This window comes from Natator depressus, chromosome 18 (genome assembly GCF_965152275.1).
Source record: "Natator depressus isolate rNatDep1 chromosome 18, rNatDep2.hap1, whole genome shotgun sequence".
Taxonomy (NCBI): domain Eukaryota; kingdom Metazoa; phylum Chordata; order Testudines; family Cheloniidae; genus Natator; species Natator depressus.
In genome coordinates, this window is record NC_134251.1 from 8,548,179 (window position 1) to 8,562,463 (window position 14,285).

At 45.5% G+C, this 14,285-nt stretch overlaps 1 protein-coding gene across 1 annotated transcript; it reads left to right on the forward strand.

Annotated features, from left to right (window-relative positions):
* The first annotated feature begins 11 nt into the window (after nucleotides 1-11).
* On the forward strand, nucleotides 12-11,703 carry MRTO4 (MRT4 homolog, ribosome maturation factor). The gene is made up of 8 exons (XM_074975101.1): nucleotides 12-108; nucleotides 1,645-1,703; nucleotides 4,178-4,281; nucleotides 4,795-4,876; nucleotides 8,346-8,413; nucleotides 9,525-9,676; nucleotides 10,514-10,590; nucleotides 11,354-11,703. Exons 1-8 carry the CDS (start codon nucleotides 81-83, stop codon nucleotides 11,504-11,506), a joined length of 723 nt encoding a protein of 240 aa, XP_074831202.1. The 5' UTR covers nucleotides 12-80; the 3' UTR covers nucleotides 11,507-11,703.
* Nucleotides 11,704-14,285: the final 2,582 nt, after the last annotated feature.

A 14,285-nucleotide genomic window follows, 5' to 3' on the forward strand; every position in this document is an offset into this window, starting at 1 on the left:
TCCAGGGGCTTCCTATCCCGGCAACCCTCGCGGCGCACGGGGTCCTTGGAGCGCTCAGCTGGGGCAGCAACGTGCGAGCCATGCCTAAGTCCAAGCGGGACAAGAAGAGTGAGTGACACCCCCCCCCCCCCCGCGCGGGCTGACTGCCGGGGCCCCTCTGCGCTGCCCGGCTCGCCGCCCGCCCGGCGCCGGGCCCTGTGCCGGCGGGAGGCTCCGGGGTCGGGCGGGGCCACTCGCCTTTCGGTAGCAGCTTCCCTGCCCCGCTGAGGTGGAGCCCCCGGCGGGGCCTGCCCCACCCTCAGCGGGTACCTGGCTGCCGCAACGCCCCGGTACCCGACTGCGGCGTGGGAGCCCCCAGGGGCTCTGGACGGTGTGTCCTGCGGCTCTGGGCAGCGCGTGGTATAAAAACACTGTGATTTAATTATTAACCACTCAGGCTGCTTTTACTTTGTGATTAAACCTATCGTAGAATACTTGGTCAGTCAGTTTGCTGCGAGAATATTTTATTTATACACACACACACACACACACACACAATCCACAACAACGGATTCAGACTACTGTGTCTCTTTTGGGTAATGTTGTTAATCTGGCTACTGAGGCCTGAGTATCAGAGGGGTAGCCATATTAGTCTGTATCCACAAAAAACAACAGGGAGTCCGGTGGCACCTTGAAGACTAACAGATTTATTTGGGCATAAGCTTTCGTGGGTAAAAAACCCCACTTATTCAGATGCATGGAGTGAAAGTTATAGATACATGCATAAATGTATATACTGGCACATAAAGAGAAGGGATCAGAGTAACAGCCATGTTAGTCTGTATTCGTAAAAAGAAAAAAGAAAAGGAGTACTTGGGAGTTACCTTCACTACAAAAGCAATTTTCCCTCTCTCGGTATTGACACCTCATCATCATTATTGGGAGTGGACCACATCCACCCTGACTGAATTGGCCTTGTCAACACTAGTTCTCCACTTGTAAGGTAACTCCCTTCTCTTCATGTGCCAGTGTGTGTGTGTATATATATATGTATATGTATGTATGTATGTATGCCTGTGTCTGTAATTTTCACTCCATGCATCTGAAGAGGTGGGTTTTTTACCCACGAAAGCTTATGCCCAAATAAATCTGTTAGTCTTTAAGGGGCCACCGGACTCCTCATTGTTTCTGAGGTCTAAGTACCACTAAGGTTGGGGGTGGGGGAAATTGTGTGCTGACATTAGGCAGAATAGGCTGTGTTAGTTGGTTTGGGAATTATAGAACCCATTCGGCAGCCTCAGTAAAGATGTTTCCTTTCTATTCATGAGTTCCTTGTCTCCTACCAGGGATGATGCAAATATCTGGCAGTGTGCTGTTGTATGTCAGTGCAATATGAAACCCTGAAATGTTTTATTTCAATGATGGTTTGTAGCTCATGGTTTTAATCAGTAAAGGAAACTCTGATCCTACAACCATGCAGGGACTCCCAGCAAAGCATCAGTGCTAGAAGGTTGCACCTGGTCTTCTAGGAGTGAGTCAAAAGTCTTTGAGTTCATTAAAGCTGATGTCCAGAGTGTATTTGGCAGCCACATTTCTGTGCTTTTTAATTGTACTTTCCATAAGCAGTGCCCATTGATAATGCCGAAGCTCTTCTTCTTCCTTCAGTTTCCCTAACAAAAACCACGAAGAAAGGTTTAGAAGTCAAACAGGGCTTAATAGAAGAGGTAAGTAAGAACATACGTCATAAGGTGCTGCATTTAGTTTTCCATTCTGTATCGGAGAAAAACATAGATATGTTCTTTCCCTTCTGTAGAATCTCCTTCTGTTAGGATCTTACTGTACTTTACACAGAGTAAGTCGCACTACATGCTTTATAGATGTGGGGAAACTGAGGCACACAGAGGCAATTTGACTAGACCCCAGAAATATAGAAAAGAAGCAGTTTGAGAAACTGTTGTCAGATGAATTCATTATTAATCTGTTAATATTCTTACCAAAAAAAAGTTACAATGCATACAGTAAAACTACCTCAGGATTTAAGCTGTGTGCCACAAGGGTCATAAAAGAATTCATCATGCTGTCTGTGTACTGGGTCATACAGTTAACCAGCTACATTACTGAGGCTTCTTGGTCTTTTCAGGTATTGGCTTCTACCAGGGGCAGGACAGTGGGCTTAATGGCTGAATTGTGTAATGCAGTTTAGCGGTCGAGGTAGTCACTACAAACAGCATCCTGAATGACAGCCAAGGCCATCCATGTAAATCGGATGATGACATTCTCTCATGCTGGATGGAACATTATCACAGTGTCCTGAACCATCCTCCAGCTGCCGCTTGTTCAGAGCTGGATGATCTGGCAGTCACTGCGGTTCCAGATCCAGACATTTGTATTGATGTTCCAATATTGGATGAAGTGAAGTGTGCCGTCTCTAAACTGAAAAATGGACGCACAACCGGTGCTGATGGCATCCCCTCAGAGCTGCTAAAATGTGCTATTGATCCTGTAGCAGAATCACTTCTGGCCATCTTTCGTCTGGTGTGGAGAACTGAAACCCTGCCAAATGCCTGGAAGGACGGCATTGTGATCTCACTCTATAAGGGCAAGGGACCACGCAGTGAATGTAAAAGCTACAGGCTGATCGCCTTGCTCTCCATTCCAGGGAAGGTGTTTGTACATGTTTTGCTGGCACGCCTGGAGCCTTTGCTACATCGGAAGCATCGTCCCCAACAGTCAGGCTTTACAAGGAACAGGTCCACATGAGACACCATTTTGGCCGTTTGCTTATTGTCAGAGATACACCGCGAGTTCAGGAAGCACCTGCACGTAGCATATGTTGATCTTAAGGCTGCATTTGATTCAGTAGACCATGTCGTGTTATGGAAGGCCTTAAAGGGCATAGGTGTCCCTACCACTCTGCTAGACTTAATTAGAGAGCTTCATAATGGAACCCCTGCCCATGTTCGTCTGGGGAACCGGATGTCAGTGCCTTTTAAATCAGTATCTGGTGTTAGGCACTCTTTTGTCGGGCAATGGATTTCATAATGCAGCATTCCGTCAGGTCCATAGGCATTGAAATCGGTGATCTCTCACTCAGAGATCTTGACAACGCTGATGACGTTGTTCTTTTAATACAGAGCCCCAACAGGTTTCGTGAGGTACTCCAGCAGATGGAGGACGAGTTAGCTAAGATGGTCTCCATGTTTCATGGTCAAACACAAAACTGCAAAATCTAGGACCAGGTCCACCTGCGACTCCAGCCTCCTTAAACAACGAAACTGTCGAATCAGTTTCCAGCTTTTGCTATCTGGGTTCTATACTTACCAGCTCCTCCAATTCTCACGCAGAGGTTCTCCATCAGATTGGCATTGCAGCATCTGCCATGGGCCATTTACAATGGATATGGAATCAACATCATCATAGTATGACAACCAAGCTGAGGATTTATTTGAGCTGTATCCTTCCCATACTGTTGTACGGCTGTGAAACATGGACACTATGCCGCGCAGACTGGACAAAGCTGGAGGCTTTCCACACAAAATGTCGACATCGTATATTGGGCATAAAGTGGAATGACTTCATCTGTTATGCAGATGTTTATGGTCATTTGGGTCTACAGACTACTGGGGCCATTGTCCGCAGGCAGCTCCTTACACTTCTTGGCCATGTCGCAAGGATGCCACAAGACGTTCCAGCGAACTACATTCTCCGGGTGGTTTGTAACATCCGGGATAAAATTCCACCAACCGGGGGGTGGAGGCAGCCCAGAGGCAGATCCCCTATTACATGGGTTCATCAAGTCTGTTCCGATGTTGGACTCTCAGGCCGTCAAGCCTTTGCGGTTGCGCAGGAACGGACCAAATAGTCAACGATCTCTATGGCCGACTGGCTAAGCGTTAGAGAGAGAGAGAGTTTAACAATCCTGTGTTTGTTTTATAATACATAGTTTTATTTTAATATAAAAAAAATTGAGTTTTACAGTTGATTAGTTCAAATGGAGAATCTCGCATTAAAATCATAGTTGTTAGTTCCATGGAGTGCCCGATATTGCTGGGGAGCTAGAGATGTTGCCATGAATAGAATTTTTGAACAATCCTCCCACCCCATCTTCTGTGTTTAAGCTGTTGCAGAAATGCATTGGTATGCAATGGGGATTTCTCTGATGTTTGCTATGACTGCTCAATATCATGTTCTCCTATAGTTGCGGAAATGTGTGGACACCTACAAACACCTCTTCATCTTCTCTGTTGCCAATATGAGAAACAACAAGCTGAAGGATATCAGAAGTGCCTGGAAGCACAGCAGGTCAGCAGTAGTCTCCGAGATTGCTTCCCCTCATGGCTAGTGATCATGAATATTGTGTTATAGGTGTATACATATCTTAGACAGATTACTGTACGTACTTCTGTGGGAGGGGGAGGTAAGCTGCTAAAAGAGCTCTATGAATTTTCTTCTCTTCCACCCCTCAAGATGATAGTTTTCAGGAAGTAGCTTGGGGCTCTTGGCTGCAGTGCTGGGGTTAACCCTAGGATTTAAAAAACGTCAGCGTTTGATGGCAGCTGCATCTTTCAGGCACTGGCACGTAGAGCTAAAATGATGCAATTACTATCACCTGCCTTCCCTCTCCTGTTTGGGGCAGAAACAGTACCTTTCCTAATTCTTAGGTTACAAGAGAGAAGTTTCAGGATCCCCTTCCCCGGCCCTTAAAAAGGGAGAGGCTGCGACTCCCAGATTGAGAACCCCTGTCTTCATCCCTGATTCAGCTCTGCAGATGTATTGAACCCATCATGATGGATTCTTTTCCTTTTTTTCCAATAGGATTTTCTTTGGGAAAAACAAAGTTATGATGGTGGCACTGGGACGGGGGCCAGCTGATGAGTACAAGGAGAACTTACACCAGGTATGTTCTGATTTCCATAGCTTTTGCATGTTTTGGAAGTGAGCCTTATTTTCTGTAAATCTCAAGAGGAAATAAAGAATTGCTTTGGAGAGCCAGAATGGATCAATACTCTTCCATCGGCAGTAAATGGGGTTCAGATACTTAGATTGTCAGCTCTTTGGGGGCAGGGACCATCTTTCTGCTCTGTGTTTGTACAGTGCCTAGCACGAAGTGGTCCTGGTCCATGCCTAAGCACTACCACAATGATGATAAATGCCAGTCCTTCACTGATATGTAGATCTTTAGGCAAGTTGCCTTTGACAACAGTCCTGTTGCCAGAGTGGGCAGCCTTTTAACTCTGGTGATGGTTAGCTTCACGTCAGTGTAGCTTTGTTCACCATAGGTTCTTCCACTATAGTAAGAAATTTGTCCTTTTTATCAGTTCATCAAAGGAAGGGTGCATGAGGATGTTGCCGCATTTACCTCTCCTCCTTCCAGCATGTTTGGGGGTGAGGGGTAAAATCATGGTGCCTTGCTCACAAGATACCTAATTGAGGACACTCCTTGTTAGTACTATAGCAACTCAATCCTGAAGATCTGGGTTGCAGGTACAAGTGGCATCTCTCAGCCAATACTGCTTAATCTTCTTTCAGTGGAGGCAGAATTGCTGGGAGAGCTCGAAGGACCTCCACCAGTAGATGTGTCTTCACATCTTTTTAGCCTCTCACTGAAGTAGGACTGCAGCCAGTGTCTGAATAGTCTGAATTCATCCATCCAAGCTTTACAAATAATTTGGAGCCTCAGCCCTATGGAATTCTTGCTACAGTTTGAAAAACTAAACTCCAATGCTAAGAGCCCTCACAGGAGTCCAAAAATTCATAGAATCATAGAATATCAGAGTTGGAAGGGACCTCTGGAGGTCATCTAGTCCAACCCCCTGCCCAGAGCAGGACCAATCCCCAACGAAATCATCCCAGCCAGGGCTTTGTCAAGACTGACCTTAAAAACTTCTAAGGAAGGGGATTCCACCACCTCCCTAGGTAACGCATTCCAGTGTTTCACCACCCTCCTAGTGAAAAAGTTTTTCCTAATATCCAACCTAAATCTCCCCCACTGCAACTTGAGACCATTACTCCTTGTCCTGTCATCTGCTATCACTGAGGATAGTCTAGATCCATCCTCTTTGGATCCAACTTTCAGGTAGTTAAAAGCAGCTATCAAATCCCCCCTCATTCTCCTCTTCCGTAGCCTAAACAAACCCAGTTCCCTCAGCCTCTCCTCATAAGTCATGTGTTCCAGACCCCTAATCATTTTTGTTGCCCTTCGCTGGACTCTCTCCAATTTCTCCACATCCTTCTTGTAGTGTGGGGCCCAAAACTGGACACAGTACTCCAGATGAGGCCTCACCAATGTCAAATAGAGGGGAACGATCACGTCCCTCGATCTGCTGGCTATGCCCCTACTTATACACCCCAAAATGCCATTGGCCTTCTTGGCAACAAGGGCACACTGTTGACTCATATCCAGCTTCTCGTCCACTGTCACCCCTAGGTCCTTCTCTGCAGAACTGCTGCCTAGCCATTCGGTCCCTAGTTTGTAGCGGTGCATTGGATTCTTCCGTCCTAAGTGCAGGACTCTGCACTTGTCCTTGTTGAACCTCATCAGATTTCTTTTGGCCCAATCCTCCAATTTGTCTAGGTCCCTGTGTATCCTATCCCTACCCTCCAGCGAATCTACCACTCCTCCCAGTTTAGTGTCATCCGCAAACTTGCTGAGGGTGCAATCCACACCATCCTCCAGATCATTTATGAAGATATTGAACAAAACCGGCCCCAGGACTGACCCTTGGGGCACTCCGTTAGATACAGGCTGCCAACTAGACATGGAGCCATTGATCACTAGCCATTGAGCCTGACAATCTAGCCAACTTTCTGCCTACCTTGTAGTGCATCCATCCAGCCCATACTTCTTTAACTTGCTGACAAGAATACTGTGGGAGACCGTGTCAAAAGCTTTGCTAAAGTCAAGGAATAACACGTCCACTGCTTTCCCTTCATCCACAGAACCAGTTATCTCATCACAGAAGGCAATTAGATTAGTCAGGCATGACTTTCCCTTGGTGAATCCATGCTGACAGTTCCTGATCACTTTCCTCTCCTCTAAGTGCTTCAGAATTGATTCCTTGAGGACCTGCTCCATGATTTTTCTGGGGACTGAGGTGAGGCTGACTGGCCTGTAGTTCCCAGGATCCTCCTCCTTCCCTTTTTTAAAGATTGGCACTACATTAGCCTTTTTCCAGTCTTCCAGGACTTCCCCCGATCGCCATGAGTTTTCAAAGATAATGGCCAATGGCTCTGCAATCACATCCGCCAATTCCTTTAGCACTCTCGGATGCAATGCATCTGGCTCCATGGACTTGTGTATGCCCAGCTTTTCTGAATAGTCCCGAACCACTTCTTTCTTCACAGAGGGCTGGCCACCTCCTCTCCATGCTGTGCTGCCCAGTACAGTAGTCTGGGAGCTGACCTTGTTTGTGAAGACAAAGGCAAAAAAAGCATTGAGTACATTAGCTTTTTCCACATCCTCTGTCACTAGGTTGCCTCCCTCATTCAGTAAGGGGCCCACACTTTCCTTGGCTTTCTTCTTGTTGCCAACATACCTGAAGAAACCCTTCTTGTTACTCTTAACATCTCTCGCTAGCAGCAACTCCAGGTGTGATTTAGCCTAATCTCTGTTTAACTAATTTTTCTTCAGTAATTCTATGACTGCTTAATCTTCTTTCAGTGGAGGCAGAATTATTGGGAGAGCTTGAAGGACCTCCACCAGTAAATGTGTCTTCACATCTTTTTAGCCTCTCACTGAAGTAGGACGGCAGCTAGTGTCTGAATAGTCTGAATTCATCCATCCAAGCTTTAAAAATAATTTGGAGCCTCAGCCCTATGGAATTCTTTTTGAAATACAGTTTGAAAAACTAAACTCCGATGCTAAGAGCCCTCACGGGAATCCAAAAATTCTCTGTTTAACTAATTTTTCTTCAGTAATTCTATGACTAGATCATAGTGACTTTTCAAATGGGATTTCTCTGCCTTTTCTTGATCAAACATCTGAGAATCTTGAGCTAAATTCTTTCTTAGGCCCCACTGATTCATACTCTTTCCCTCCTCCCACAATCTAATCTCCTTTCTCCGGAATTTACATCTGGAATGTCCTGCCAAGCCAGTGCTTCCGTCAGCCACAGAACAGGTTTCACGCTAGGAGGAAAAGTCTCCTGAAATAGATTTGCCATCTACATCCTGTCCTTAATTTAGTCTTCCTCACAGCACCAAAGGGCTGCAAGACACGTCGGGGCTGATGAATCAATATCTGCAAATCTAAGGGTTGGGTCCTCTGAATTATCTGGGCTTCCGGAGTAAATTCCGTGGTATTAGGGGGCTTTAGCACAGTCCAGGATAAGCGTGCTGCTGAATTCCACATGCTGCTTATTTTCCAGGTCAGCAAACACCTAAGAGGTGAAGTTGGTCTCCTGTTCACCAATCGCACCAAAGAAGAAGTGAACGAGTAAGTATCTGGGGGGGGTAACAAAGGGGCTTCGGGCTAATGGCACCCTTGCCACCAGTGTTGCATCTCGATTGAGAAAGAACTAAAGTTCGGACTGAGCCTCTTCTCCCTCACTGAAACAGAAGCCGCTACTGGCAGCAATTCTCTCGCTCTCCTTGATGCTGATCTCATGACAATGTTCAGCTTAAAATGCTTTTATGCATGCCTCCCTTTGGAGCTGCGATGGAAAAGGCTCACAGTGGAAAAGGCAGGGGGAAGGTATAGCAGGTTATGCCGTGATTGAAAAGGGAATGGGAGGTGCTACGCTCTGACTCACGTGGCTGCTTTCTTGGAGATGTTGAACTACGCTTGTCCATTGAAACTGGGTAATCACCATAACAGTAAAATCTAACGCCACCAGGTGAGCAATCTCTGACCACCACCCCACAAACATATCTGACTGGACTTTTCCTTTCCTGAATCCTTTGCTCTAACATAACTTGCACTTACCTCTAAAGTTAGTGTATGGTCAAACAGCTACAAAGCTTTCCAGAGTCCCCAAGAGTTACCTACACACATGGACACTGTACACAAGTACAAATCACCTTCTGGTCTCGCTGGCCTGTGCAGGAGAGAGTGAGTGTGGAAGCAGTAGACCATCTCTTGGTAAGTTGGCCTGTCATCCGTCATGTGGACCCAGGCTAACTAGAGGAATTTTGCTTCCGGGGGGGGAGAGGTAATTGTAAACCTAGCTTGAAAAGGATGTATTTCTTTAATGAGAAAGCAGGAAAAACTGCAACCCTGTTGCCTTCTAAAGCTTTTCCACCATCAACAGAACATTCACAACCTCAGTCACTCTCTTTTCCTCCATCTCTCCCACCCTCCCCAAGACACATACCCCCTGCAAAAAAAAAAAATTACTCTGGGCTTTATTACTGCTGATCTGTTTTACAGGAAAGGTGTTTGGATACTGTAGTGGTGGGTAGTACAAAACCCATAGATGCTGATTTCACAATGTCCGCCCCTCTTGGGGTAGGATAGATGAGTTCCAAGGCTGACCCATCCCAAATGAGGTTTATTCCACAGCTGGAGGTTGCTTAAATAAGTAATACTCTTGTTTCCTCCCCTCCAGATGGTTCTCTCAGTTCAAAGAGGTGGACTTTGCCCGTGCAGGTAACAAGGCAACATTCACAGTGAGCCTGGACACGGGGCCCTTGGAGCAGTTTCCCCACTCCATGGAGCCTCAATTACGGCAGCTGGGATTGCCAACGGCTTTGAAGAAAGGTATGTGAGCTGGCTGGGGCATATGATCATAATTCCCTCTCCGCCACTAAAATTATTCCAGATTTACTGGCTTTTATTCAATGAATGTTGGTAGCATCTTGGTCAGCATATATACAGGAAGGCCGGGCAGGGTGAGCGTTAGATGATGGAAGCAGAAGTCAGAGCATATGTTCAGCAGAGAACATCTAATATTAAAAACCCCTTTCTCCTCCTGTGGTTGACACTGGAATTGTTTGTTCTATATCATCAAATTCTTGTTTCTAAGAGCTGGTCAGGATAAGCCAAGCACCTGATGAAAGCCCCATCTCCTGTATGCCTTGGTTTTTCATATCAGTCAGCTGGGCTTGACCTGCAGATCACAATGATTTCTCATGGAGGATGTGATTTATTTACTTCATTATATGTCTTGGCAAAGCCACAGGCGGTCATGTGAAGTCTCCTGTTATTTCTGTCAAAGGAATTGGGAGGAAGGAATCAGCCTGAATTAGTAATTGCATAAAAATGGGGGAGCCAGGGGAACTCAGCATTTGGGAGAGGACAGGCATGAAGCAAACACCTGCTAAGAGATTAGTCGCTGAAGTGGGTTTACACTGCATATCAATTTCAACGACTGATACATGCCTTCCATTATATTACATTTCCTCAAAGAACGGTCAGCCTATGTAAAAATCAAAACAATTTATTGTGCTGCTGGATTGAAGCTTCATTACTCTATGCTGCCAGTAATAGAGAACCAGGCTGGGAGCTCTGATTACCACAGCTGCTCCATTTGTTCTCTAACCTCATGTGGTATTCATCCCCCTGACTGGATCCCCTTCTTCCTCCCTGTTCCTGCAGGAGTGGTGACACTGCTTTCGGATTATGAAGTCTGCAAGGAAGGGGATGTTCTGACCCCTGAACAGGCTCGTGTCTTGGTGAGTAACATATTAGCAGCACAGTTATCTAGCTATAGTTCAGGGGCAGCCACTATTTCCACCCAGTAACAAGTCCTGTGGATCTTTCCTGAAATTACAGATCAGTGTGGCCAGTAAATTTAATTCAGTGTGTGAAACGATTTGTGCTCAAATCAAGTTACTCCAGTTCTGGATATTAACCATAATGAATAGCTGCTGTTCATTAGGGTTGTATGCATCCTTAAGAGCTGTTTTGGCTGCTAAGCAATAATGCTTGACTGGGGATTAATGACCAGCTGGAAGAATAGCCCAAGGTGCAAATGAAGGAGCCCAGCTGATAACTTGAGAAATACCCTGTGCTGAGACAGGTATTGCTTAATTATAAGAACACACAGAGAAATGACCAGGCTAATGGATGATAGATCAGGTATTGCTAAAAGAATTAAATGGCTTGCATGTTGAGATTTGAATCCTACCTTTGCATTCTAGTTTTATACTGTGCATTTTGAAACCAGCAGTAAAATCATAGCTGCCTGAGAGTGGCATGGACTGAGGAAGGGATCCATCTAATGGAGGTTGAAGGGAAAAGTCTGCATTAAAGTAGCTTCATGCTTTTGGTCTAGCTCAAGTTGAACAACTTATCCTTATATTAAAATGCACCCTTTGATTCTTGCTTACATCCCGTTTTGTCATAATGCAGTTTAAAGGTGTTAGTTAATGTGAGAGCTAGCCTTGCCACAAGCAGGCTAGCAGTATGAGTGACAAGTTCCTGTCTCCCTTTCAGAAACTCTTTGGCTATGAGATGGCAGAGTTTAAAGTGACCATCAAGTGCATGTGGCATTCTGAGACAGGAGACTTCCAGCAGTTGGTGAAGGAGACAGAAGAAACCTCAGAGATGGAGGAGGAGGAGGATGACAACGAAGAAAATGGCAACTAACTGAAAGACCTGCTATAGGACATTAGAGACAGTTTGTTCTATTTCAAGAATAGTCCACTGAAGCCCATGGGTACTCTCCCTCAGTTGCAGCAGGATGAAGTTGATCAACCCACAGACTTGCTATTTATCAAAGATGATGCAAATGGTTTATATATAAAATTAAGTAGAAATTTTGGATCCCTGCCTGTGCAGCCTCTTTGAGCATCCCTGAACCAGGAAAAAATGTGCAGAACCTGAGAACAGGCTCAAGTTTCACGTAAGAAGTAAAACCCTTTCCACTCTGTGTTTATTGTTCAGACTTGAGCCATATCTCAGCAAATCTACTTCACCGCCCCATAATCCTTCCCCCTACAGAAAATTGCTTTTGAACTGCTCACTTTGCATTAGAAATGACAGTTGTATAGAGAGCAACTATTTAAATGCAACTTGTCTCCAAAGGAGAAGGTGCTAATTCATATTTCCTAGGATCCCTAGAAGGTTGGGTTTTGTCTTAATTCAAAAGCTAAGAGAACAATCTGGACTATTCCTTTGAGAGCAGATACTGACTAAATTACCACTGAAGCCAAAGGATGAAGTGTAGTGACTAAGCTAGTTTCCTGTGCCATCTTTTAGTAAGTTCCTTCTGTCTTCACTGAGCCTGTTTAACAACAGTGCATCACCAGAACTACTGCAGCTTCCCTATTTCTCGGTGTAGAATGGTAACAGAGCAGCAGTTTAACCTTTTTTCATTTGCAGGCCCCTAAAAAATTTCAAGTGGAGGTGCAGACCCCTTTGGAAATCTTAGACAGTCTGCAGACCACAGGTTGAAAACCACTGTTCTGTGGTAATGCCAACCTTTGGCAGACCCCCTAGACATAGTCTTCAGACCCCAGGGGATGTGTGGACTACAGGTTGAAAACCACTGAAATAGAAGAATTACTTTCACTCCAACTTCTAGTAGAGAAGACCTGTGATTTTCCTGTAACTGATTCTTGGCCCAGCACTTCCAAGGCTTTAAGCGAATGAGTAATTTTTTTTTTTAAAAAGGGGAAAGAGTCCTAAAGGTTATACTTTAAATGTTGGTGTAACTAACCTCTGAAGTAGAGCTGTTGTGGAAGTGAGGAGTATGTGTGTACAATACTCAATCTGTAGCAGCAGGCAAAATCCTGTAGTTAAGACTTTAGGAAGCAGAACTGAGGTTGCAACTACATGACCAAGACAGAAGGGGGTACTGTGGTGGTAAAGTAGTCACATGACCAGTTGTAATTAGTGCCTACGGCACTTGCAAGTGTCTAGATCAGTGGTCTCCAACCTTTTTAAGCACAATATCACTTTTTGAATTTAAGTGCAACCCAGGAGCTACCTCAAAGAAAATGTAGAAGGAACAGTAACCACAAACCCAAACACCCTTGCCCCGCTCATTCCATCCCTCATTCCCCCCCCCCCCCCACCTTACTTTCACTGGGCAGACTCAGGGCTTGGGCTAAGCGGTTCTATGTGGAAGGAACTCTGGGCTGAGCCTGTGGCGGGGGGTTGGGGTGCAGGCTCTGAGGGAGGGAGTTTCAGGTGCAAGAGGGGCTGCAGGCTCTAGGAGGGAGTTTGGGTGGGGGGCTTGGGCCTGGAGGAGGAATTTGGCGAGCATGTCCAGCAGCAGCTCCTGGGTGCAGAGGGAGAGGCAGCTCAGCACACTACCCTTGTCTGCAGGCACCACCCCCACCACTCCATTGGCTGCTGTTCCCCATTCCCAGCCAATGCGAGCTGTAGAGGGTGGTGCCAGGAGACAAGGGCAGCATACAGAGACTCCCCCAGGAGCTGCCTCATGGGACTGTTAGTGACCAATCTCCTGGTTTGGCTGCAGAAGGGTTGGCAACCCTAGACTAAGATCAACTGTCAAAGGCTCCATGATCACAATCTACCAGTTGGCGATCGCTGGTCTAGATTGAACCACAACTTTAGATTACACACTGCCTATGGAAAATTCCACCAGAGGTAGCACTAGGGATGCCAGCCCTCCAGGATTGTTCTGGAGCCTCCAGGAATTAAAGATTAATCTTCAATTAAAGATTGTTGTGTGATGAAACCTCCAGGAATACCCAACCAAAATTGGCAACCCTAGGACTGGTCCTGTGTATGATGTCCACGGTTCAAGTGGGTTGTCAACAGAATTGAGGAATTTAGAGTAGCAGCTGTGTTAGTCTGTATCCGTAAAAAGAAAAGGAGTACTTGGGGCACCTTAGACATTAATAAATTTATTAGAGCATAAGCTTTTGTGAGCTACAGCTCACTTCATCTGATGCAAACTTATGCACTAATACATTTGTTAGTCTCTAAGGTGCCACAAGTACACCTTTCCTTTTTTTTTTTTTTAGAATTGAGGAAGTTACCTAGCTAGACTGGCGTAAACAAAGTGCTATTTAAACAGTTACTTAATGGGCAGGATAGTTCCCCTTCCTGAGCCAACAAACTACATTTAGGTTATTTCTGCAGTTCTACTATTTAACATGTTTTAGGAAGCCTGCACCTGGGCTGAAATTCTGATGGCTTAAGACAGTTTCAGAAGGCCTAGTTTGCATTTTGAAGTTCCTCTCTCGTCTTCAGAGAGGCTTATTTACACAGCTGTTGTCTTGGAAACAGAACAAGTAACTGGGCTAAAGTCCCTTCATGAGTGAACAGCACAAGCCAAATTGGAACCTGCACCCTTCCTAAAAGGAACTCCATTGCTTTAAGCACAACTACCCTTGTAACTGCTACTGTGATTGGCTGTTATTAAAACAGCTTGCTGCAGAAATTCAAAACGAAA